Source organism: Augochlora pura, chromosome 8, assembly GCF_028453695.1.
Source record: "Augochlora pura isolate Apur16 chromosome 8, APUR_v2.2.1, whole genome shotgun sequence".
In the NCBI taxonomy this organism is placed as follows: Eukaryota; Metazoa; Arthropoda; class Insecta; order Hymenoptera; family Halictidae; genus Augochlora; species Augochlora pura.
In genome coordinates this window covers 13266911-13290138 of record NC_135779.1, presented here as the reverse complement: position 1 = coordinate 13290138, position 23228 = coordinate 13266911, and the positions used below count along the sequence as shown (strand labels likewise).

General features: G+C 32.4%; 1 protein-coding gene and 1 long non-coding RNA gene across 2 annotated transcripts; one reads left to right on the top strand and one right to left on the bottom strand.

Moving 5' to 3' along the window:
* Positions 1 to 998: 998 nt before the first annotated feature.
* Positions 999 to 18336, top strand: LOC144474081 (uncharacterized). The gene is made up of 6 exons (XM_078188567.1): positions 999 to 1287; positions 2019 to 2530; positions 8489 to 8722; positions 13628 to 13785; positions 15907 to 16307; positions 18225 to 18336. Exons 2-6 carry the CDS (start codon positions 2159 to 2161, stop codon positions 18332 to 18334), a joined length of 1275 nt encoding a protein of 424 aa, XP_078044693.1. The 5' UTR covers positions 999 to 1287; positions 2019 to 2158; the 3' UTR covers positions 18335 to 18336.
* On the bottom strand, positions 16144 to 22599 carry LOC144474082 (uncharacterized). Its single transcript, XR_013494687.1, has 4 exons — positions 22347 to 22599; positions 19357 to 19593; positions 18255 to 18500; positions 16144 to 16275 (listed from the first exon to the last, which is right to left on the bottom strand). It is a non-coding gene; the product is annotated as an uncharacterized LOC144474082 (long non-coding RNA).
* Positions 22600 to 23228: the final 629 nt, after the last annotated feature.

The following is a 23228-nucleotide window of genomic DNA, read 5'->3' as shown; positions in this document are numbered from 1 at the left end:
GAATATTGCACTGTTTTATGATCAGAAATCATTTGAATTTCATGTTTGTCTTAAAAATTGTATGGATTGAAATACCGCGAAAATTTTACAAAATTTTTGTAGCAGTTTAGTTATAGTAGACATGAAACAAAATGTAAAAGTAATAAAATATTAGTTTTCTCTATCTTTAATTACAAAATTCTGTTATATTATAATAATACTGTTTTATTATTAATATTGTTATTAATATATTCGTTGCTTAAACAATTTTATAAAATGTTTGTTGCTTTTTAATACGCTAACTTTATTTAGTTTTCCCTATCTTTAATTATAAAATTAAATATTTAAATCTATATTTAATTATAAAATTAACGATAGAGAAAACTAAATAAAGTTAGCGTATTAAAAAGCAACAAACATTTTACCAAATCGTTTAAGCACCGAATAATAATATTAATAATAAAACAGTACCATATACGTAGTGTTCCTTAACAAAAAGAAAGGCAGAAAGAAACTAAAAATTTTCATCGTTATTTTATCGATTAAGTAATTTCAAGCAAACCAGGAAATCTTAATCAGTACCTTTCTCTATTACATTTGTTTACAACGAAACTGCAAAATTTGTATGGCATTGTAAAATTTTCCGATTAATGAAATATTCTTCTTCTTATTTTCATTTTTAATCAAAGATTATCGAAAAAATGAAAAATATAATAATTTTGGCTAGAACTGCAAATTCGTAAAGTTTTCCGAATGCGGCATGAGAGAAAATCCTGTTCGGAGAATCGCGTGGATCCGCTCCTGATGTATGCCACTGCCACCTCGGCATCGTCATCACCATCTCCCTGGCTCCTTCGTAACGGATAGGCTTCACCTCCAGAACGGAACTCCAGTCTGCTTCCAGTTTCTCCCTGGAGAATGCTCGTTGGCTTAGTCGGAGTTTGGCTCTCTTAACACGCGCTTCGCAGCCACTCCATTAACTCGCCGCATCACAGAGAGCCGCCTCGTAAATTGACAGAAAATCGTCTTCGTCGTCGAAGATTTTCGAATATCCTGTGCGGTGCTCGTCAACCTTCGCCTCTTCGAGTAATCCGGCTTCGTAAACGTTTCTCCGAGACTCGAGAAAAACCGTCCAAGACCATTTCCGACTAGTGCCTTGCCATCATTTTGGAGCAGCCGGAGCAGTGTGTTTATTCGACAAAGGAAGTCGAAATCCTGAAGCGTTTCGACAACTTCGCGCGGATAAGATATGTGGGGGAAGCAGTGTCGTCGGGATATCGAAGGCAGAGGATGATCCACGTTTCGAAGGTTGTTATCCCAATTAAATATTCTATTAACTGTCCCATAGTTTAATATATCTATATATTTATATATTCATTAACGTACATCTTTCGATATAATACGTGCGATACGTTTATACACGGCGATATATACCTGTCTTTACAGTTCTACTCCGGTTTTACCCGGTTCATGCTTCACTCTACTTACGGCTGACCCTGTTCATAATAATTAATGATGTTAGACTCCTGAATGCCTGCGGACTGGTCATGCTTGGCTCTCGCATAGAATATCCTCTGGTTTATTTGATCCAGTCGGCGCTGAAATCTTCGAAAAACGTTTCCCTCTCGTTTCTGCTGTAACGTTTTCACGCCGGACGCAGTCTGTTCAATCAACTCCATCATTTTCGCACGAGAAATTCCGTAGAAGACCTCCGTTCCTCCAATTGGTTATTGAGAGAAAGTTCACGCACAATTAGAAATAGCCGGGCTGCATTTAAAGAAATGACCAGAGAAACCGCGATCTCCGTGACCGTAAACGTACCAATTTTCCGAAAGTTTCTACAAATACAGAATAATTTTAGCGAGCTGTTCGTGTAGAGAATTGTGCAGGTTTCCAAGGATTCGTCCGCGGTGCCTCGGGTCACGTTGACTCTATTCGTCGCGTGTCAATGTCAGAGGAGAGTCAGCTTCGCTCGGCGAATTGGACCCGACGAAATGAATCGGGGGAGGATTAATTACCGAGACGAATTGTGATTACAGGTGCGTGGTTCCTCGGAGCAAAGGGAAGCGGGCGCGTAAGGATGCGCTTACGCAGGAAGCGGTGCATGTCCCGGTGACGCTACAGAGACTTGGAGAAAAGCCATACGACCGATCATCACCGCGGAAGCACGGATGACGCGATGAGACTGAGTCCTATTATCCTGTCGTGGGCCACGGCGAGCTGGCTCGGTCCAACCGGAACTACGGCGATACGGGCCCAGCCGTCGAAGGACTACGAGTTGTCCACGGAATTCTTCCTGGTACCTAGCGACGCGACGATGGACAAGAACGGTTTGGCCAGCGTGGCCAGTGTCATCAGCGTTCCAGCGCCGAACAGGACCGTTTCGGTGTTCAGGCTGCCTCCTGGAAAAAAGAGCCCGGAGATCGAGGCCGATACTCAACCGTACCCGAGGTCCTTGCTCAGACAACGACCCTGGGCTCTTCCTCTGGCGGCCCTTAGCGCAGCCACGATGCTCCTCATGGCTGGCTTCGAGGTTTTCGTACTGCTCAAGGTCGGTTCGTTTACCTTTACGACAGCCTTTTCCAAACTGATTTTATAACGACTTACACTGAATCGCATTAATGCTGAACCTGCCGAGGTCTTAAAGCGACCAACGCTTTGAAAAAATGATGAGACTGAAATTTATTTAGCCTTTTCGCTGATTTATTGTAACCTAAGATTGAATGAAGGGATATTATTCGATCACCTCCTTAATATCTTTAGTATCCCGTTACCTATATGTGGCTGCTGGACCTATTTGTTCACATTGAAGATTTATTTTTACACGAATTTATTGTATCTTCCTAACTGTATCAAGATCCGTAAAACCTAAGAGTGTTAAAAGAGTTGGTAGTTGGTATCGTTGGCATCGAAGAATATGATCGAATTTTATATAATTTTTGTCGTTGTTGTGGCAGTCAAAGTGTTAAGAAACAATTTATAGTTTTCTTTTTTCATCTTTATAGTTTTGACAATTTAAAAGTAGAAAATATAAAAGCTGTTGTTCTAATTGGCACGATGTGTTTAATGTTAACACCAAATATACGAAGTTCTAAAAACAACTGTTTTTTATCTCAAGTAACAATACGATATTCTAATTTGGCGAGTCTGGTTATAATATTCGTCACAAACAACAAATATTTTTGAATAAATAACCCCTAGACATATCTTTTGTGAATCTATGGTTTTAGTATTCTGGGGCTTTGAAAAAGAATTGCTTTTATAATTTCGAACGTGGAATTCTACTTACTTTTTATTCATTTTATTTAAGGTTACTTTAATATCTGCGTAATTAACTACCACATTTTATTTACATAAAATATTTACAGAACTATCTTATAATATTATCATTTTTTAACAATCGAACGGCAGACATTTTTGACAGAAATATAGCTTAATATGTTTATACTTTGATTTATTAATTTTGTTTAACATATTTTCTAATGTATTCCTTCCAGACAAGTTAGGTTTTATACGTATAAATTAACTATCGCATAGTAATTTTTGTTGAAGGACTAGACAACCGAGTAAAATATGTTCAACTATTAGTATTATTTTAGAGGAAAAACAGAGTTAGTTTTGACTTTTTCGATGATTTTTATGTGAATTTTTGTGTTTAATTCATAGACGGGAAATAAGAACTTTATCTTTTCTATTGATTGACTGATTGTGACAGTTATTCTGAACGATGTAATTTTTATTGGACTTCTCGATGATTATTGTAAAATTTAATCGACACATTTTTAAATGATATTTCCTTTTAGTCACGGTTGTAATATTAATTGTTGAGATATACATGCCAAGTAATATAAATTGTTCAAATACAAATATATCCAGTGGTATTAATTGTTGAAATATAAATACACCCAGTGGAAAGGGTTAAAATTATACTAAAATCTATTTTTAAAAATTGGAAGGATTAGTTTACTACACCGCACGTAAAAGAAATTTCAGGAAAAGCAGAAAATTTAAAAAATACTCCTCGTTTATGAAATATCCAATATTCAAAAACTTCGCTGACGCGTATAATTTTACAAAAGTTACTTTGTTATAAATTCAAACTGCATAGAGGAATTTATTGTTGTAAGTATGACGAAATACTAACATTAACAATTTTCTCTTAACTAGCTATATTACAGATTTGTTGTTAGTATTTTAAAATGTAGTAAGAAGTTTCGGTTTCTTAAAATTGATTGCAACTAGTAGATCATTAGAAAATTTGCATTTTCACAGATTATTTCATAAAGATCATGATAAGTAAAAAATTACTTGGTCTGTAAGAAGATACAATTTAAAGAAATAATTATTTTTGGTTAATATACAGTTTAAGTTTTGCAGCTCAGTAAAACAATATTATCTTCTGTCTGTAATTTTGTGCACTTTGTTCGAGGGAAAAGTTATCATACTATAGTGTATTTATATAAAACAGAGTTAGAGAGAAAGTGAAATTCGTTTCTATTGTGTTCCGATGGAAAATTTCATAGAATCAGACATAAAAAGTGGAGAAATTTGTTTAATCGAAATCGTGAGAGTTTAATAATCCTATTGAATAATCGAAACGTGAGAATTCAAATATTTCCTGGTACAGCATGTAATTATTTCTGGAAGCTTGATGCACTTTGAAGCTATGTATAATTAAAAACCTACGTAACATTAGTATGGCATAGCATCTACACATATGTAAAATGCATGAAAGCGTATAAATTAATGAGATCTAATTGCATTTTCATTTTAGTTTTACAATGGGTAATCTTCTCAGTTGACAAAAAAACGTTTCTTCAATTCTAATTTTCGTAAAATAATTTATGTAAATGAGAATATGATCGTTTCTTTAGGTCGGATTAGATAACATTAAGTTTCCTGTTTAAAAAAGTATTAATTTTCCATAAATATTAGAAAACGTAGTGTAGTGGAACCAGTTCTTGTCGGCTGGCCAATTACTATACCTTTAGTTTATTTTCAAGCATAATTAACTTTATATTTATCGAATAAGACATATTAAAGTTTTTCATTTGAATTTCATGAATTATTTTTTTAAGTTAAAATTGAACATGCAAAAATCGGAAGTTCCTATAATATTACAAAAATGATTTCAATTTTTGCATACAGAATTCGCAAAATTTTCTGTAAAGTGATGGGCGAATAAAGAAATAACGTGATGAACATCGCACTTTTAATTGAATTGATAAAACGTATTAAGGTTACGGAAAAACAAAGTAATGAATTTTAAAAAAATTTACTTGAATTTTTGTTTTTAGTTTCGATTTCAGTAGTTTATTTTTTTATAAGTTACGGTACCTCTTATCACAGGATAGGCTTATATAACCACAATCTTAAATCCACATATAGTCCACGATTTTATTAAAAGAGGAATATCTGATGTGATCTTATCAATAATTTTCGAGATATTATAAAATTCTTTTTGTAAAACAGGAATTCATTAATGGATGTAAAATATTATATTTCTATTGTGTACAGTTATTCAAACTAAATATGCCGGCAGGGAGCACAGAAATTGAAGCACAGTATTCCGGAAGAGAGCACAGTAAATGAAACATAATACTTAGGAAGGGGGCACAGTAACTGATATTTGTAGATCATAGGCACACAGAATGTTTGTTTTTCCTTCTCCTAATATCAAAAGAATGTTTGATCTTTCTTTCATAGGAAAATTAATATCAATGAAATTCACTTTTAAATACTTAAATGTCAATGAAATTGCTAAAGTTGTTTTTAGGAACGCAAATTCTTGAAGTTTATCAACACGGTACAGTAATTGGTTCCTCTATCCTGTATTTCAATTTTGTGAACCAGTATGTCTAAAAATTTCCACAATCCAAAGAGTTTCCTCGAGAAAATTATTTGGTACATTGCTCAAACCCATTAAATTGAAATAGGCTCCATATATTTCACGTAGAGCTGGATGATTCTTAATTTTCCATGCTCCACAATATCGACGACTAATAATACGTGAAGCCAAGGATTTCAGACTGTATTATTTTCATGAGAAAGTTAATGCTTATCAGATGTTATAATCGCGAGTTTACAAAATACAACATCCAAGAAGCACGGTGTGTACTAGATTTCACCGTCACACGCGACACGAATATTACAAACAGAACTACGTTAGAGCGTAACCGCGATAAAATTCAATATACAGGTCGATTGCTCCATTTCCGGAAGAGGAACGCGAACTTTCTGCGAAGTAGATTCGGAAAAAGCAGGAGTATTGCACTTAACTACAGATGACCGAGTCGATTGCGCTCAATGATACGGGACCAACTTTTGTGGTCATACGATCATCGGTTAATAGAGATTTGAGGAAGCGGCGAGTTAAATAGAGCTTAGAGAAGGATTTTTTTGTCTCTCTCCCCCCCCCCCCCTTTCTCTCTCCCTTTCTCTCTCCCTTTCTCTCTCTCTCTCTCTGTCTCTCTCTGTCTCTCTCTCTCTCTCTCTCTCTCTCTCTCTTTCGCTTGCTCGCTAGCACGTGGCGATGCGGCGCGCCAACTTGAACAGAAGTCGACGGTAATTGTTTTCGTTCGTATCTCGACAAGCTCCAATAACTAGCACGCTCGCAATTTCGCCAAGACCTAGGCCCAGTTTGCATGTCGATTGCCTATTTCTCTTTTCCCGTGTCGTCTGCTCGTATCGATACACTCCATTGAACGGGAGTAGCCAGGAAAGTCTTCGATGCTAAACTCGATATTCGTGCTGCCCGTAATGTCTACCGTTATATGTATTACCCAACGACTTAAAGCGAAATTCTTACGGTATTTAAAATATGCAATGTACTTTTGCGATTGATTTCGTGCCAGATAAGGAAATTGATCTTGATCCTTCGCAGTTTTAAGGATAATAATAATTCTACTCCAAGCTATATGTTTAGTTCAATCGAATTGTTGTTGATATTACAGATCCTTAGCCTCTACTAGTACACTTTAGTTTTGTCATCATAAATTTAGATAAAGCTGCATGTAAACAGGAAGAAACAACATATAATGACGCTTCTATTTTTTAAGATCCCACTATATAGACGAATAAAATAAAATGAAATAGTAAAATACAACCATGCAAACAGCTCAATAAAATACAGTTTGTAGGGTAGTATATATACAATTATATAAAATTTATGTACATATACAATATATACATATATGGCGAGACATGAGAATATTTGAACGTCTTTTAACTTTTTGCAAGACATAATAGCCAAGCAAAATTTTCTTTTATTCTGTGATATTTTTAACAAGTTCAAAATACGTCAACAATTTTACCTTCCTTCATTTTTTTACTTTTAAATTATTCTTGAATTTCTCTAAAAGAAACATATGAGTTTTATTTTAAAGTGATTTAGAATGTAAACGCGATAGATTTACGAAAAGTTGTATTTATCATTCTAAGAAAAACATAATCATTTAAAGTATAATTGAGGACTTTAGTTCATCGTTCTGTGAAGAAATATCTGTAATGAAAACAGTAAACTATTCAAAAACAATGTATGACACATTTATCACATTAATGCAACTATACGTTATAGTATATGTTAATATTTGTTATAATATAATGTAATTATATAATTTGTAAAAAAGGAACACGTATCATAGACTGGATCATAAAGATCGTTTATAAGCCATATAACATAGTTGTAAGTACTGTAATTACAGAAATTAATTCGTACCATTGCTTTGAACTATATGTTAACTATGTATAATATTAATAGTTCGACGTGCAATGTTCGACCGTTATGCATGATTAGTTTGTCAAGAATGATTAAGACAAAAAAAGATAAAACAGATGGAGAACCAACCATGAAATATGCAAAAAGTTACTTTCTCATTACTCTATATGGACTATCTTTTCCATGGAAGAAAAATTAGAACATGCTCATCAACTCACGTCTATCATTACCCTAGAATTTGTTTAACAAAATATCTACGTGCGTATTGCGACAGTTTTTCTAACATTTAGTCATACAATAAATTTTATGAACCGTTTTTACATAAGAATGTTATTTGCCATATTTATTTTTTTCTTTCGTTTTAATTATTTATTTTGTATTTTTGAAAATTGTTTAGTTATTTATCTCATCTCTGCTTTCCCAGATTTTTTCTAATTATCTTTCGTATCTCTATTTATAAAAGTTCATTTTCTGTCCTTTATCTTATTGATATTGTTTTTAAATTTCTCTTTATTTATTTGTTATATTTGTATGCTTTTATATTAGATGTATATAAATTATGATTTCATAAACCTGTATAAACAATTTTTATGTGCCATTGATTGTATTAGCTCGTGTAGTTAATCGGTTTTAATTATAAATTGATAATATTAGTCTGTGATAGAAGTTTTATGCACCTTCTGTTAGATGTGTTTTGAGTGTGTTTGTAATTATACATGTACATATAAATATTAGCATATGTATTAATATATTGTATATATATTAATCTTAACAATATTCGTTATTTTTCAGGCAAGAGTGACCGCGCCAAATAGACGACATTTATTTTTGGGGCAAGCTCTTCTTTTAGGCCTCTTCCTCTTGGCAGGACTCTCAGCAGCAGCGTCTCTCAGTCAAAATCCTCTGTCCTGTGCTGCCTTTCGACTAGTCGGTTTACCCGCTACTCTTGTATTTGCGGCTCTCTTGGTTAAATGTGTCTTCTTACTTTCCTTGAACAGTGGCATTTATCTACCTGCACCGTATCAGGTGAGTTTACCAATACATTATTTCACTAATTTGACACTAGAACGATAACAAAATTTTGTAAATTATCAGAAAATTTTTCAAGTATAAAACATACAATGGTTAATATGCATTATGGTTTCTTTTGATTCTAACATCCACCATTGAAGACATGCAATATTTAAACACTAAGAGCACCTTCTAAAATACTATTGACAATAGAATTACCAAACCAGTTAAGATAACTCGTTTCTGATCGTCTTTCTTAAAATCCTTGATGCTGTAAAAAACCTGTGTTAATCTAATTCTGCATAAAGACTCCATTGATATGGAGTTGCAAAATTACTTTTTTACTACAAAATGGTAATACAATATTAGTGTCACTTATGACTCCAGTACAGGGTACTGATCTTAAACGTTTATTCTAATTTTTAACTTCCGTATGTTTGTAAATGTTTTAAAATTTCTATAAAGTGTTACGAATAGTTCATACGTATATTTTACTTATAAATTTTAGTGTAAACAATTTTGGTATACATGTACATTTTTGTACTATAAAATTATTATTCAAACATTGCTTACTTTGTACTTGCAATAGTTTGGAAATATTAAAAATGTTGACGACTATTATTAATCTAAATAAAGTAGAAGCTTCGGTTTAAAAAATAAATTTTGCCCAGTAATCTTGATTAATTTGCATAAATATTCGCATCGTGGACTACCTATTGCATTAACAAAATATTTTTTAATCTAATATTACATAAATGAAAAGTTTCGTATGCAATGTTGTCCGATTTCGTAATACTATTGTAATATTCATTCTACTCTAGTGCATAGAAAAGGAAATCTGTTACATCAATTCGATCGTGGCCACTTGTTTACATAAACATACGTAAGTGATGCACTCGATAAAAGTTACAACTCATCGTTCTTTGTAACATAAGCTTTCTCTAATACAGTGATCCTTGAGTCTGCCAAGATCAAGAACAGGAATTCTTGAGTTGATCACATAAAAAATATTAGATGCATATTGTTTATATTGTCTACAAATAATTTATAGCAAAAATGTTGTAAAACCACTAGAAGAAAATCATCGGAAAGAACTACATATTAGGTCTACCGGAAAGTATTGTCTGCGAAGTGTAAGAATATAATCAATTTTTCGTACATTTAATAATATTTATTATACAATTTAGTTTCGTTATCTATGACTCCTAGCCAGCGTGATGGCAATTTGTAAACAACATTTCTGAAAAATATATGTCTCAAAAGAGCATATGCATACTTATTAAAACTCGATATGGCATTATCGGACAGAACTTTCCAGTAAACCTAACATTAATTGTGGCTCGTACTTTTTGATTGTTATCAAGAATTACAAATAAAGAAAAGAAAAATAGTTTTTTTTGCAATTCTTTCGCAGTAAAATTAAATAAGAAATATTCTGTATTAGAGATACTAATCAGAACAAAAATGGAAGGCAATGCCGAGAACTACCTAAATGACATCCTGGCTGCGTCCCATTTCAACAAGCCATAAATAATTTCTGCGAACCGGAATAACTGAGAAATTGTTTAACATAACTGAACCACGTCATTAAAGATGTATAGTGACTCGCAAAATTCGACATAAAACGACTGACTTTCATACATTTGAAAAAGGGTAGAAATTTCGAATATTTACAGAAAGTTTATTAACTTATTTATAGTTAAACAGATACTGTTGGTGTTTTCACTAACAAACTCTCTAGTTGATCTGTATTTTCTAACAAAGAAATTTGAAAACACCGCCGCCTATACGTAATTTTAATTTTTACATAATCTCAATTAATAAAATGATTGATAAAATTTTTCGAAATCTTCTGTTCTATGGCTCAGGTAGTAGAAAGTCAAGCGTATGTGAACTTTCGTGACTGACTGTAGATAGTTACTAATAACGAAGTCAATCGATAGTGTTTTATTGTTTAAAAAAGAAAGTATCGATTTCGGTTAAAAAATGTTTAACACACGGATAACTTGTATAGCCTCGAGGTTCGGTCTTTCTAGGCTAGAAGAAAGTTTCGACATGCGTAATAGTCACCTGAATCGTACACTGTGAATCAATTCGTTACTATTCATTATATGCAGCGCCTAATAATAAATGTAGCATTACAGCTTACTATAATAATTAAAAATACTCTGTTATTTTCGTTTTATTAAAATTGTTGTTATTAAAATTCAACCTTAGCTTCATGTAATCGATGCAGATGAGCTTCACTTTAAGATGTATGGTTAATAAATTAATTATTTTTTAAAGAAAAATATATAAAATTCCTAAATTTAACATTTTTCAAGCCTACAAGTTTTTGAATGCCTAGCAAATTCAGGCGAATAGCGTATCAATACAGGTAAAATTATAACATTTTACAAACTAAACCAAGTACTTATTGCTATAATTTTGTTTACTATCACGTAAAGAATTACGAATACACCTATCTGTTTCAATCGATTTCGATGAAATTTTCAGCAAGCATATAAGACCAATGATGTATAAAACGCATTGTTGAAACCTTCGTTATAAGTTCAGATAAAAAATTTAGAAGAACATTATTTATCTATTTTTGTCTCTCTGAACAATTATAATTTTCACATAGGTCTTTCAAAATACTTAAAGCTATTGGTTTCAATTTTAAAAGAGTCGGTGCGTTTTTTAAAAAGTGTCCGAATATTATCGTTACTGACCATATACTCGTTGCATACTTTTCTACGGTATTGTATGTTCCGTTAATTGAGCGATCGAAAACTATTGGAAAGTTCTGGCCGTGCAGGTGTGTACGTGGCTTTATAGAACGTCTCGTAGAACGGCTCTCACGGAGGATGCGCGGGATTATTCTTATTTCGTTGTGTCGGCGATCCGGATGTCGATCTCGATCGACTATTTGTAGGCGCGGTACGGGACTTGAATGAAAAGTAATTCAGTAGTAACGCCCGGTAGTAATAGCAATAAGTGCAGCTGGTCGTGGTCGTTAAGTACATCTCGTTGTACATTGAATAACGTTAATATTTCCGATATTCTGTTACCGGCTGCGTAACGGATTTGACGGGCATATCGTTTTGTAACTCGTCGGCGAGTAGGTGTGATTATACGCATTAAAGAAACTGTCGTTCAGAGCGGTTCGAACCAGTTTCGCGAAATATCTTGTTGGAAAAATCGACCGTCCTGAATCTTTTTATGCTCGGAACAATATTTTCTGATTTTATTGGCGGACGTACCACGTTATTACGTCTATAGATACGGCGACACGGAAGACCGGTGTTAAGAATACGTCATTAATTAGAGATAGCAATCGGGCAAATATGAAATCGCCATTGCAGATATGTTCGTAGAATGATTATGGTGGAGAAACTTACTAATGCGGTGCTAAACAAAGTCTTTGAATTTTATCGGACGATTAACGTTGTATTTGCTCCATTCAATTTTTATTGTCTGTTCTAAAGTATTGTTCAACACTAGATTGACGGACTGAGCCAATTCGACTCATTTAAAATTTTGTAAGACTTAAATAATACAAATTTTTAAATACATATGTTGGTCCTTAGTTACGTAATGAAATATATGTAAATATTAATTCCTCCCCTCCGCCGATCCCTTCATTTCGCTTTGTTCAATGTAGTGTACTTATTTTTACGGTTATGAAACAATTTGACTTATAAAATTGTTTAACAATCAGTCTTAAAAGCACTTGATGCGTAAACATTCATGTTCAGTCGTGACAATTGGTTAACTGGACCCAAGAAAGCCTTCCATCATTCCGCTTCCGAGCATTTTTAGCAAATTAATATAATTTTATAATATCAATCTTTTGCAACAAAAATTTGGTTTACTAAAGTAATTTCGATATTTATTTGTAGGTACATAGATAGATAGATTTATTAATGTCATCCTTTAGACCTAGAAATGGACTTGGTAATATTTACTGGTAACGGGCATTTCAATTAATATTTAAACTAATCCGGAACTATTTTTCGTACGAGTCAAATTGGCAGACTTTTCTAAAAATAGGTATAGAATCAAAATACGTAAATGTAGTGTTAACAATATTTAAATAAATTTACGAACAGAAATGCAGTAATTAAACGAAGCTAATAATAAATTTTTATCTAAAGAATATATTTATACAGTTCTTAATTTTTGTACGAAGAATTTTACGCACATTTGTTCCTTTTATCAGTCGTTTTACCGTTGTACAGACGGGGACACGTGCTGAAATTCGTGAATTTTAAGCATAACAAATTTACTGCAGTCAAATAAAAAATATATACTTTTCATAGAACAGAGAATGTTAATATTGCTCAAGATTACTTAATTATACAAAGTGAAAACATTTATTTAATAGTCTGGATAATAAATGTTATTTATATATGAATTGAATGACCACGCAATTGCTTGAATCACTCCAAGCAATTGTATTACACCGTATACTAACTGCTTTATATTTCGATTTACGTTAGGTGTCACATTACTATGCTCATGCGCTTGTGCACTTTCATTAATATACGCGTTCAAATAAGTTTGCTTTACGAACAAAAATGAAAGTGACATCCCTTAACCCATTGACTGTCATGTTACCGGTATCTGGCTGTCAGAATTATTAGTGTGTTCAATTGCATCTTTCTACTCTTATTAAGACCCGCAAAACGTAAGCATACCGTAAATGTAATTAATATCGTACAATTTAACTTCTCAGTTTGAATTTAATTAAATAAATTGCTGCGATTTTATGCAATATTTTAAATGGTCTACGTGAACCTTAATGTTCATATTCGAGCCAATATGGTGTGCACGATAAACATAATTAAGGTATAATCAGTAGCCGTATCATCGGGGTCTCTGAAATCCCACCTCGCCGTACGAGGGTTAAAGTGCATTGAATTCATCTTCTTGTTGCAGGCATTAGTATTGGGCTTCGCAGTACTGGTGCAGGTAGCTATCATTGGACAATGGTTTTACGGTGAACCGCCAGCCGTTGTTCAGGTACACAACACAGGATCAATCTCTCCGACATCCTGTTGCAAAACTCCTCTCGGACAGATTGTGGCCTCCCTCGGGTAAACTTTTCAAATGTAAACCTTTTCATGATGTTCGACATCGTTTCATAAATAATTGTCACGTTGTCGTAGTGGGTACATGACACGATGACACTTATCAGCAGCGAAACAATTAAGCGGATAACTGCTAGATGTAAATTCTATGTTTTAACATCTATTTACCTATGACATACCAGTGATAAATGAAAATCGGAAAAAACAGTTATATTCATGTTTGAATATATTCACATGCATGAAGGCAATTCTTTCTGTAAATAGCTGACGATTAAATCTTTTTTCAATGATCTTGACGTTCAGAGGGAGCTCAGTTACACTTAAAGTCAGAGGATAAATACTGCCGTTTTCCTGTCTTGGTTTTGATAATTAATTTAAATGTTTACAATTTAAACGTTTGAATATTCAGAGTATTCCATGCAACTGTTTCAGATCATAGATCTAGTTTAATCCATTTACAAAAACATACCAAAGGGAAAAGGTAAATGACTCGAAAAACATTACATCTGTGGGCCCTTAGACTTATTTCATTGCAAAAGTGCATGTGCAATTAACAATCGCATCACTTTCTTAAATTGAAATGAACATCTTTTATTCTACAAACTGATTCCTCCGTTCGTTCTATATATAAAATTATTAGAGTGTCATAGCAAAAAATGATTAGTTCTCGAAGTATTTAAAAAGATATCTTTATTGAATCATTTCTTCTATGATATCTTAATAATTCTTTATGTAGAAAAGCACATGAATCGATTTGTGCATTGATGCACTTAAAAAACAGTTAAAGGCTTGCAGATGTAGCGCCCTTCGAGTCGTTTTTATCTTTTCTTAAAAAACATGTTGGACAAAATTGATCAATAAAATTAATAAATGATCTGATTATAATAAATGATATTCAGTTATATTTTTGTCAAAAAGAACCGCTGTTCGAGTTTTAATGATCCCGCCTTGTGATCATTAAGTGCGAACATTATTTCTTATGAGAATTCTAGGTAAACTCTATTGGCAAAAGATAAACCTCAGATGTTTAATTGCGGAGGTATTATTGTTCATCGTTCAATTAAGATTGATAAAACTGCCTGCAGAGCGATAACTCATCACGCAACAATGAACTTTAACTACCTCCCGAAGATCGTAAAATAATAATCAAACGAATATTTAGACGTTAACGTATGATTGAAAACCTGTCTCTAGTGTCTTCTCAAGCTCAATTAAACGTCAGATACTATCCAATGGAGAAGAACTAGTTTCTTCAGGGAGTGTCTTATTCTGTAATTACATGTATATGTGATTTTAACTGGATTACAGATTTTTCGCATATTCGTTAAAAATGAAGAAATTTAGTACCGACGAAAATGAAAAGTATTTAAAATAAAGACGTTTAACAGAGATGAGAAATTGAGACAATTCAACAAAATCTGCATACGATTTTCAGCTAACTAAAAATATTAAATGATGAAAGAAATTTCTATCTGACTATGACAAGATTTAGTTATGTTATGTATGTTCGAATTAAGAGATTTATTTTCTATGAAAAGAACTTTGAGAGACAAGATTCCAGATACAATACTAAGTTTAATATAAAAATCTAAATTCAAGACTTTTATTCATCTAATAGTCTAATTTTATAGTGACATCGTGAATATTGTAACTGATGCTTTTTTAAAATTGAAATCCTAATTAAAATATAAAAGATCTATCTATGAAAGTTAGTTAATGAATGTTAGTTTCAATATAAAATCAGAATTTTTAAGTTTCCTTGCTATTAAAAAAATTGGTTTTGCAACAAAAAATTATGAAAAAATCAGTGCTGTAACCCATTAGACAGAAGATTCATGACCTTTCATAATTTTCCATTTATAAGAACAGAATAGTTGCAGCATTATTTGTTAATTTCATTTAAAACTCTATCTACTAATGGGAAGGGATAATAAATCTCGGTTCAAAAGGTTTTCCTTAAGTGGTTTATTGATTGAATGGTCTAAACAAAAATCGATTCGGTTAGCTTGGTAAGATTTGACCATTTCATCCGGTCATATCCCATAAAAATTCCGGGAAGTTTTTGATCGTTCCTCGTACAAATGTTGCGGACACGGCGCGCTCAGAATTTCGATGGTTCGTTTCCAGGTACCCAGGGGCTCTCCTCGTGGCCGTGGCTTGTTTAGCAGTCCGAGCACGAGGTGTGCGGGACAACAACCGGGAAGCGGCTTTTATCGGCCTCGCGGTTGGTTTATCACTTCCGATTTGGATATCGAGCGCGATCGGCTCGGTGGCAGCGTCCTCGGAAAGCGACAGAGAGGCCTGGCTGGCCTATGGACTGTTAACTACTTCCCTACTAGTGTTCCTGACGATGTTCCTGCCGAAGGGTCGGCAGCTGGCTGCGCTTGGTCGTGAAGCTCCTGATACAGTGATTCGTGATCGCGACGACGCCTTGAGCTCGCTTCCTGGCAGCGGTTACTCGCCATCTTTCTTCCACTTTAAGCCGGCCGAGGCTTCCTTGAAGAGAAAGCTACATTATCATAGCGCTGGTATATTCACAGTATTTTCATTTGCCGGATTCTCGGAACAGTTTTCCAACTTTTTCCAGAGCCGTTCGAGAGCCTTTAACTTTTCAACACTTTGACTGGCACGACAGCAATTTCAAAAATTTCAAAGATTGAAGTATTTTGTTTAATCAAATTGGAATTGAAAAATTAAGTTGTGTAATATCAATTACTTCCTCGTCCCTCTTATGAGTGAATGTATATGTTTTGTGAATTTAAAAAAATATTAAAAAAATTATGGAGATATTTGTATAGAATTAATTTTCAGGCAATCAAAGTGTTAACGATTAGATTGCGTATATTTATATAGAACAAAGATCGTTACCTTTAACTATAATTAGATTGTGAATTTTTATACATTTCTGCCATCTGAAAATTTATGACATACAAAACAGCATTTATATTATGAAAAAATGATAGCACTTTTGGTTTAGCTTGGCTGAAATTTCCTAATAAGCAAGTAGAAATTTTCGCTTAAATGAATATATCCGAAATAAGTGATAATAAATAATAAATAAATAAATGAGTGATAATAAATAAAAGATTGCATAAAAACTATTAAGATGCGCAGACTAGTTATAACTAGAGTAAAGTCAGTTTATTTTCTTAATAAATTAAAGGCGGTGAATCAATATTTTTTAATTCTCTTGATTTGTTTACTTTTTAAAATTCGCATTCTACTGATAATTAATTTATTGTTTAACATATTTTATTAAACAAAATCTCTAATGTAACGTCAAGTAAATTTGATTAAAAAGTTTGTTTTTAATGAAAGCTGCTACTCCAAGATACTAATAAAGCATAAAAATCTGTTAAGATTAAGAAATTACAGTAGCTTATCATATTTATAAAAATTGATATTCATGGACTTTTAAAAAATTTACTACCACTTCTTTTACATAATACAAATTACTTTTTCTAGTCAGAAAGTACGAAAATGTCGAAACAGAAATCTTTTTTCGATTGAAATATAACAAAGAAAACGAGCATGATTATGTTATACGTTTGCAGATTCGCTGTCATTAATTAAAGTTTCTGAAAAAGATTTTTTTAAGGTCTGAAACCGAGCTACACGCAATGGCGATTTCACTGTACTTCTTTTTCTGTCGAAGAAATGAGTTTCACCCGTGTTTTCGTGCACGCACGAACCATTATATTTCTCTCAGTATACGTGATTCCCGTTCCGTTTCCCTCAGTCGATACGACATTAACGGGTTCACCATATTTTGCTTTTATAATGGAATCAAAATTATTCACTTTTATTGTACACTAAAAATTAATGAGTTCATTCAACTCCAATTAATTTAATGAGACGACACGTACCATACAGCGTCCATTGGATACCAGAAAAAAAACATTAATTAAGATGACGTACATGAAGTATACTGAAATTGACAATAAAACTTTACGCTGTTAGCTGTTTTTCTCGTTTGTTTACAATATTCTGCAAAACAGTGTATGATTTTAAATAGAAACAAAAAATTTTAAATAAACATAGATTGTTTGAAATTTGATCGACAAATTCTAATATAACGACAAAGATTTATTCAATGATGATAAAATTAATACGTATAATTAGTTGCCATAGAGTATTTATAATTAAACAATGAAATATTATTAGTATCTTCTCAGGTAAAATGAAATCGAGTCTGCGTTTATTCAGAAATGATATTTTGAAACAATTCATTACAGAAGACGTCTATGATCGTTCTTTTTAATATTTCATTTTATTATAATTCTTTACTTGTTCACAATTTCTTTATTGTTATATTGTTTTATCATTATTACTGATTATCATTGTTCATATAAGTTCACTTTTCTTTGTTTGATATTAGTTTAACGATTACCATATATTATAATGTCTCCGTAACTGTATTCTCATTAATGTTCTTTGAATTGTAGATCGTGTAGCATTAGTTTCATCCGCTTTACCTGGATGCACTGCCTGCAGGCACGGTGGAAGTCCCATATACTCCGAAGGTAAGGCTTTTCAGAAATCAGCTAGTTATTAGATGCCGGCATTATCGATTACAATAACTTAGGAAGCATGTCGAACTGTTTACAGTCACGCGAGGCTTAGCTTTTCCCGGACCTCTCATGAAATTTCAATGAAATGCTTTGTAGGCCTTGATTTATTTAATGACAAAACCACAGGCACTAGTCTACCTTCAACATTCTCTGCAAATTGTAGGAAAGTTAAAGAATTATTTAACTGATAACACAGTAAAATATTGCTTATCATTACTTAGCTTCTATCTAAAATTCTGTTGCGGTTGTTTTATTCGTTATTTATTATTAGATTGTAACGGGTTATGTCTTGCAATATCTAACAAATACAAATTATTTATATGCCGGTTGTATTAATAAGATAATTCATTCAATACATTTTACATTCGATTGCTATAAATGTGCATAAAAGTAATTGACGTTTACTATCCTGTATAATACAGAAATTAAATAGAAAAACATTTTTACTTACAATCATTTTAGTATGTTAATTTGATGTTAAGTTATTAGAAAAGTTTCTTTTCTTTTCAATTATAAACTACACAGTGGCAAATTTGAGAGAAATCGAGCACTTCCAATGTGTTATTTTATTTTATATTAAAAATTAGTATAACTTCTGGAATATATAATAACTTCTGGAAGATGGTTTCCCTATTTAAAAAATCTTAACCCACAGTATTAAATGTTGGAAAGTGTTCAGTTTCTTCATTTTTACAAAGCATAATTATCAATCCGAAACAAAAAACTATTCCACTCAATTGAATGATTTAAAATATGTCTGACAGAAGAACAGTGGAACTTAAAAATGACGTAAAATGTAATTTAAAATATCAGAACTTTCTGACTGAAGTAAATGATACAAAATGTATTTGAAAGACAAAGAATGAAACTCGAAGATATTGCAAAAAGTATGCACAAGAAAAATTTGTTTGCAAAAGAAAATTGACCTTAAAATCACAAGTGCAGAACTTAGACCAATAGGAGCAGGGTAACGGCTCCAAGTTTTCAGTTATAGATTGTCTCTCACCATTTCTCTTTCCGGACAATTTTTGAACAATGAAAGAAAGAATCATTCGGGAAATGTCTGGGCTGGTTTCTTCGATGCACACGTATATTCCCCTCCGAAACTTTTCCTCCGTTACGGCATTGCCTCTGGCGACCTTCACCTCGAGTAACGAACGAAAGGGAGGAAACACCTCGTGCTGGAAAGGTGGAGAGGGAGAAAGTTTCGAGGCGGAGGTCAAGCGCTTCTACGAGAATTAAACTGGAAGGGGAAATGGATCCCGTTAGATCAGACGACGCTAGTTAATCGGTGTCTTGTTACTGGTGAATGATCGAGCTTTTTTTCACATAGCCAAACGCGACATTTTTCTTGTTTATGGAACACGCTCGCTGCGCAGTTTCCATTTTACCATCATCAATGTACTGGGTGTCAAAAAATTATATATCATCGTAATGTCATACTATAATTTCGATTTGGTGGATATTGACATAAGTAACTTACTACAAAAATCGCCCTGACCTGAAACCTAACCCTTGAATATTCTAAGTTAAAAGTCGAATAATTTTGTTTTTATTACACTTTTTAGTTTACTCATTATGAAGACGAACGTTGCAAGAGTTCACGTAAATTTCATATAAAAATTTGTCAACGTTTCACTTTACAAGGTAGAATACAATCTAGAAAGATTCCGTACACTCCAATTGTCGACAAACTATCGATATTTAAACTGTTATAATTTTATAAAAAATAGTTGTACAACAATAAACGTCAACTTGAAATTTTGAAGCCCGATACTGCTACTTTTGCTACGCATCGTTCTTAACATTCTTTTCGGCAATGTAGCGGGCGGAATCTTGAATACAAAGGCTTGCACGAAAATACCATAAATTGAAACATCACCGGAAGCATTGAAAAGTTTTTTTCACGAATGAATCAGTAATGAGTTTAAAGATAGAAGCTTTCATTTCGCAACGGCTCCTCGAAACTTGTGTTCCGTTTTTTTAGTCGTTTTACACAATGGAAATAACGTACACGTTCACTCGTGTAAATCCTTTGCCTACCTTGTTTTTATGGTGGGCAATATACTTTTCACTCAGAGCTCAATAAAGTCACTGAAAGAAAACGCACACCAAAGTTTAGGGTATCATTGCAAAGGGGAGCCTACCATCATAAAAATGCTACGGTCAATTACAAAAAAATTGTTCTAATGTGTTTACATTAATTTAAATCTGTAACATTCTTAAGAAAAGGCATGTCTTCAATTTCCCATCCCATTGTTATATGACATGATTTTTGACATTGTAACAGTTCAAATGAGAATTTGTCGAAAATTGATTTAGTGTACGGAGGCTTTCTTAGGCTACACTATTTCTATCGCAGTTTAATCTCCAAAGTAAATTTTAAGTCTGTCGTAGTCTTATTTTTATTACTTTAAAAAAGGTTCAAAACTATTCGCATTATAAAAAACACGAATATTTTCAAGAGGTTCTTTTATGCGGGGTTAATTAAGAAGTTAAAGATAGTTTCGTCGTATATAAAAATGGTTCCTTTTGAACATTCTCCATATTCAACGCTAATTTTTCGATTTCAATGATATAAAAAAACACGTTAAGCATAAAAAGCATTATCATGATATACACTTTTAACCAAATTAAAAAATTGAAAATTAGGAAGAAAAAAGGAAAATTTGTTAAATATCAAATATCATAAAACAATAAAAATTTTGTCTATGTATGAAAAACAAAAAAAACTGTACAATTCATTTTATATTCCGATAGTATCTTTGCATCTACCTTTTATTGTGATATCTTATTATCATGATAATCTTTCCATTTGTTCATGATAACTTGATAACTCACTGTAGTATGCTTTGGTTTTTGTAAAAGCAAATAAGAAAGCGAAACCACTCAACAGTTCCTGACCATACTTATTACCATTACTTTACATTGAATTCTCTGATTCACACTTCGGTAAACATTAAATTAACACATTTATTAAGCATACAAATATATTCAAATATTAATTTCATTATACATGTTATTTGATATCCTTTCTGCATATCTTTGTATAAAATTTACTATATAATTGAAACCAAAAGACACAAATAACATTTATGAAAAGAAAAATCTATAAGGACAAGTATAATAATTTTTCTAGTTCCTACGTTCTTGTTAATTACTTTTGTAGTTACAACGTGAAATTTATTAACGCTAAAATTTTCTAAATAGATAAGAATTACAATTAAAATACAAACATAACGTTTATTTTGAAAAAGTAGTTTCATCATATCTGTTGCTTTTACATTACCTTCTCTGTTCATCGCAGATTTTTGTACATTCGGAATAACTGACTTAGCTCTGTCATAAGTCTCTTCACTGCAATAACTATTATTACGAATTGGGTATGGAATATGCAATAAATTGTAAGGCAGAGTTCACTAACCTGTAAAGCCTACAGTACCCGCTCGTTTATGACATTAGTAATGGTTATTACCAAACTTCGAATTGAATGTATTCATGATTACAATGAGAAGCTGCAGTATAATGAAAACCAGTGAAAACATTGGAAGATTGTAAGACCACTATTATATGATATACCAAACTTATTAAAATTATAAAGAGATGAAATAATTTTTTAATTAAACTTTTGATTTTTTGCAGTCAATGCAAAATATTTTTCCAATGCGAGTATTCTCCTTCATTTGCAATCTAATAATTACAAAATTCAATTCAGCAGCTTTGAAACCAAAAGTTTTGTTACCATAAATTGCTTTTTCAATTTCTCACTGCATTTTACGATTATAATAAGCTATGTGTTTAATAAATTTCGTAAATATTAGATTAGTATAAATTTAGTATAAATATTAGATACCATAATCTATCAATTAAAGATTCATATACAAGATTCACAATATTTGTTCTAAAAAAAAAACTTTGTTAATTAATTTCTTTTTCCATTTCGTTCGTGCGTTATGTCATCATCTTAATTACAATACAAAATTCATGGTCACTTACATTATTCCAATTTAGACTTCCTATTAATTTTACCGTTCGTGCCACGGAGCAGTTTCCTCTTCCACGAAGTTATCAGTTCGTTTCATCCTGTTTTTATTACTTCTTCGAAGTGATTCGATTTCAGTGACAATAAATTACTCGTCCGTTGCAAGAAACTTTCGAATAATTACACAGTAGTAAAAAGTGTGACAGATGTGACCCACTTGAAATCGCGGTTACGTTTGCTAAGTAATCGGGCCACCGTTTAAATGCGTATTCATCTCAGCGTTTTGCGATGTTTATGAATAATGTTTACGAAACTGGTTTGGTCATGATGTTACGTAGAAGAATGGTACATCCTTGTATGTACCGTGGATAAAGTAATTACTATGGACACTGTGTGACATGCGAGTGTATTATGTACAGAAACAACAATCGCTGCATGGTCACGTGCAGAGTAATTTCGAACTGAATCGTACAAATGTTAACATTTCCATCGATCATTCGAATCGTAAATTAAATAATCTCAAGACTGACTTTACAATATTACTTCTATTTGATTTTCCGGTAACGAAATGTCTTGAAAGGTATATCAAAAGTACATCTATTATGTTTATTTAATAGCTGATTTTATTTATTTATTTTTATATGATTAATAGTGAGAATTGTATGTCTATCTTTGGAGACTGTTAGTCTATACTCTATAGCATAAACGATGCAATATGTGATAAATTAGGAAATCAATAATAATAGCGGACGTCAAAAAATGAAAAATATTTGGTACCCTCATTCTTTTTTACACCATACATTCAAACATACATGTAGACTCTGTGCCAATTATTTTCTTTTACTACCCTATTGGTATAACGTCATTAATTATATTTATACGAAGATTACTATAAT

What these genes read in the sequence shown, in the direction of transcription:
- LOC144474081 (XM_078188567.1), top strand. Translation starts at nt 2,159, where the DNA reads ATGAGACTGAGTCCTATTATCCTGTCGTGGGCCACGGCGAGCTGGCTC. An exon ending in AGGTTTTCGTACTGCTCAAG is followed by an intron (nt 2,531 to 8,488) that starts GTCGGTTCGTTT and finishes GTTATTTTTCAG; the next exon opens with GCAAGAGTGACCGCGCCAAA. An exon ending in CAGATTGTGGCCTCCCTCGG is followed by an intron (nt 13,786 to 15,906) that starts GTAAACTTTTCA and finishes GTTCGTTTCCAG; the next exon opens with GTACCCAGGGGCTCTCCTCG.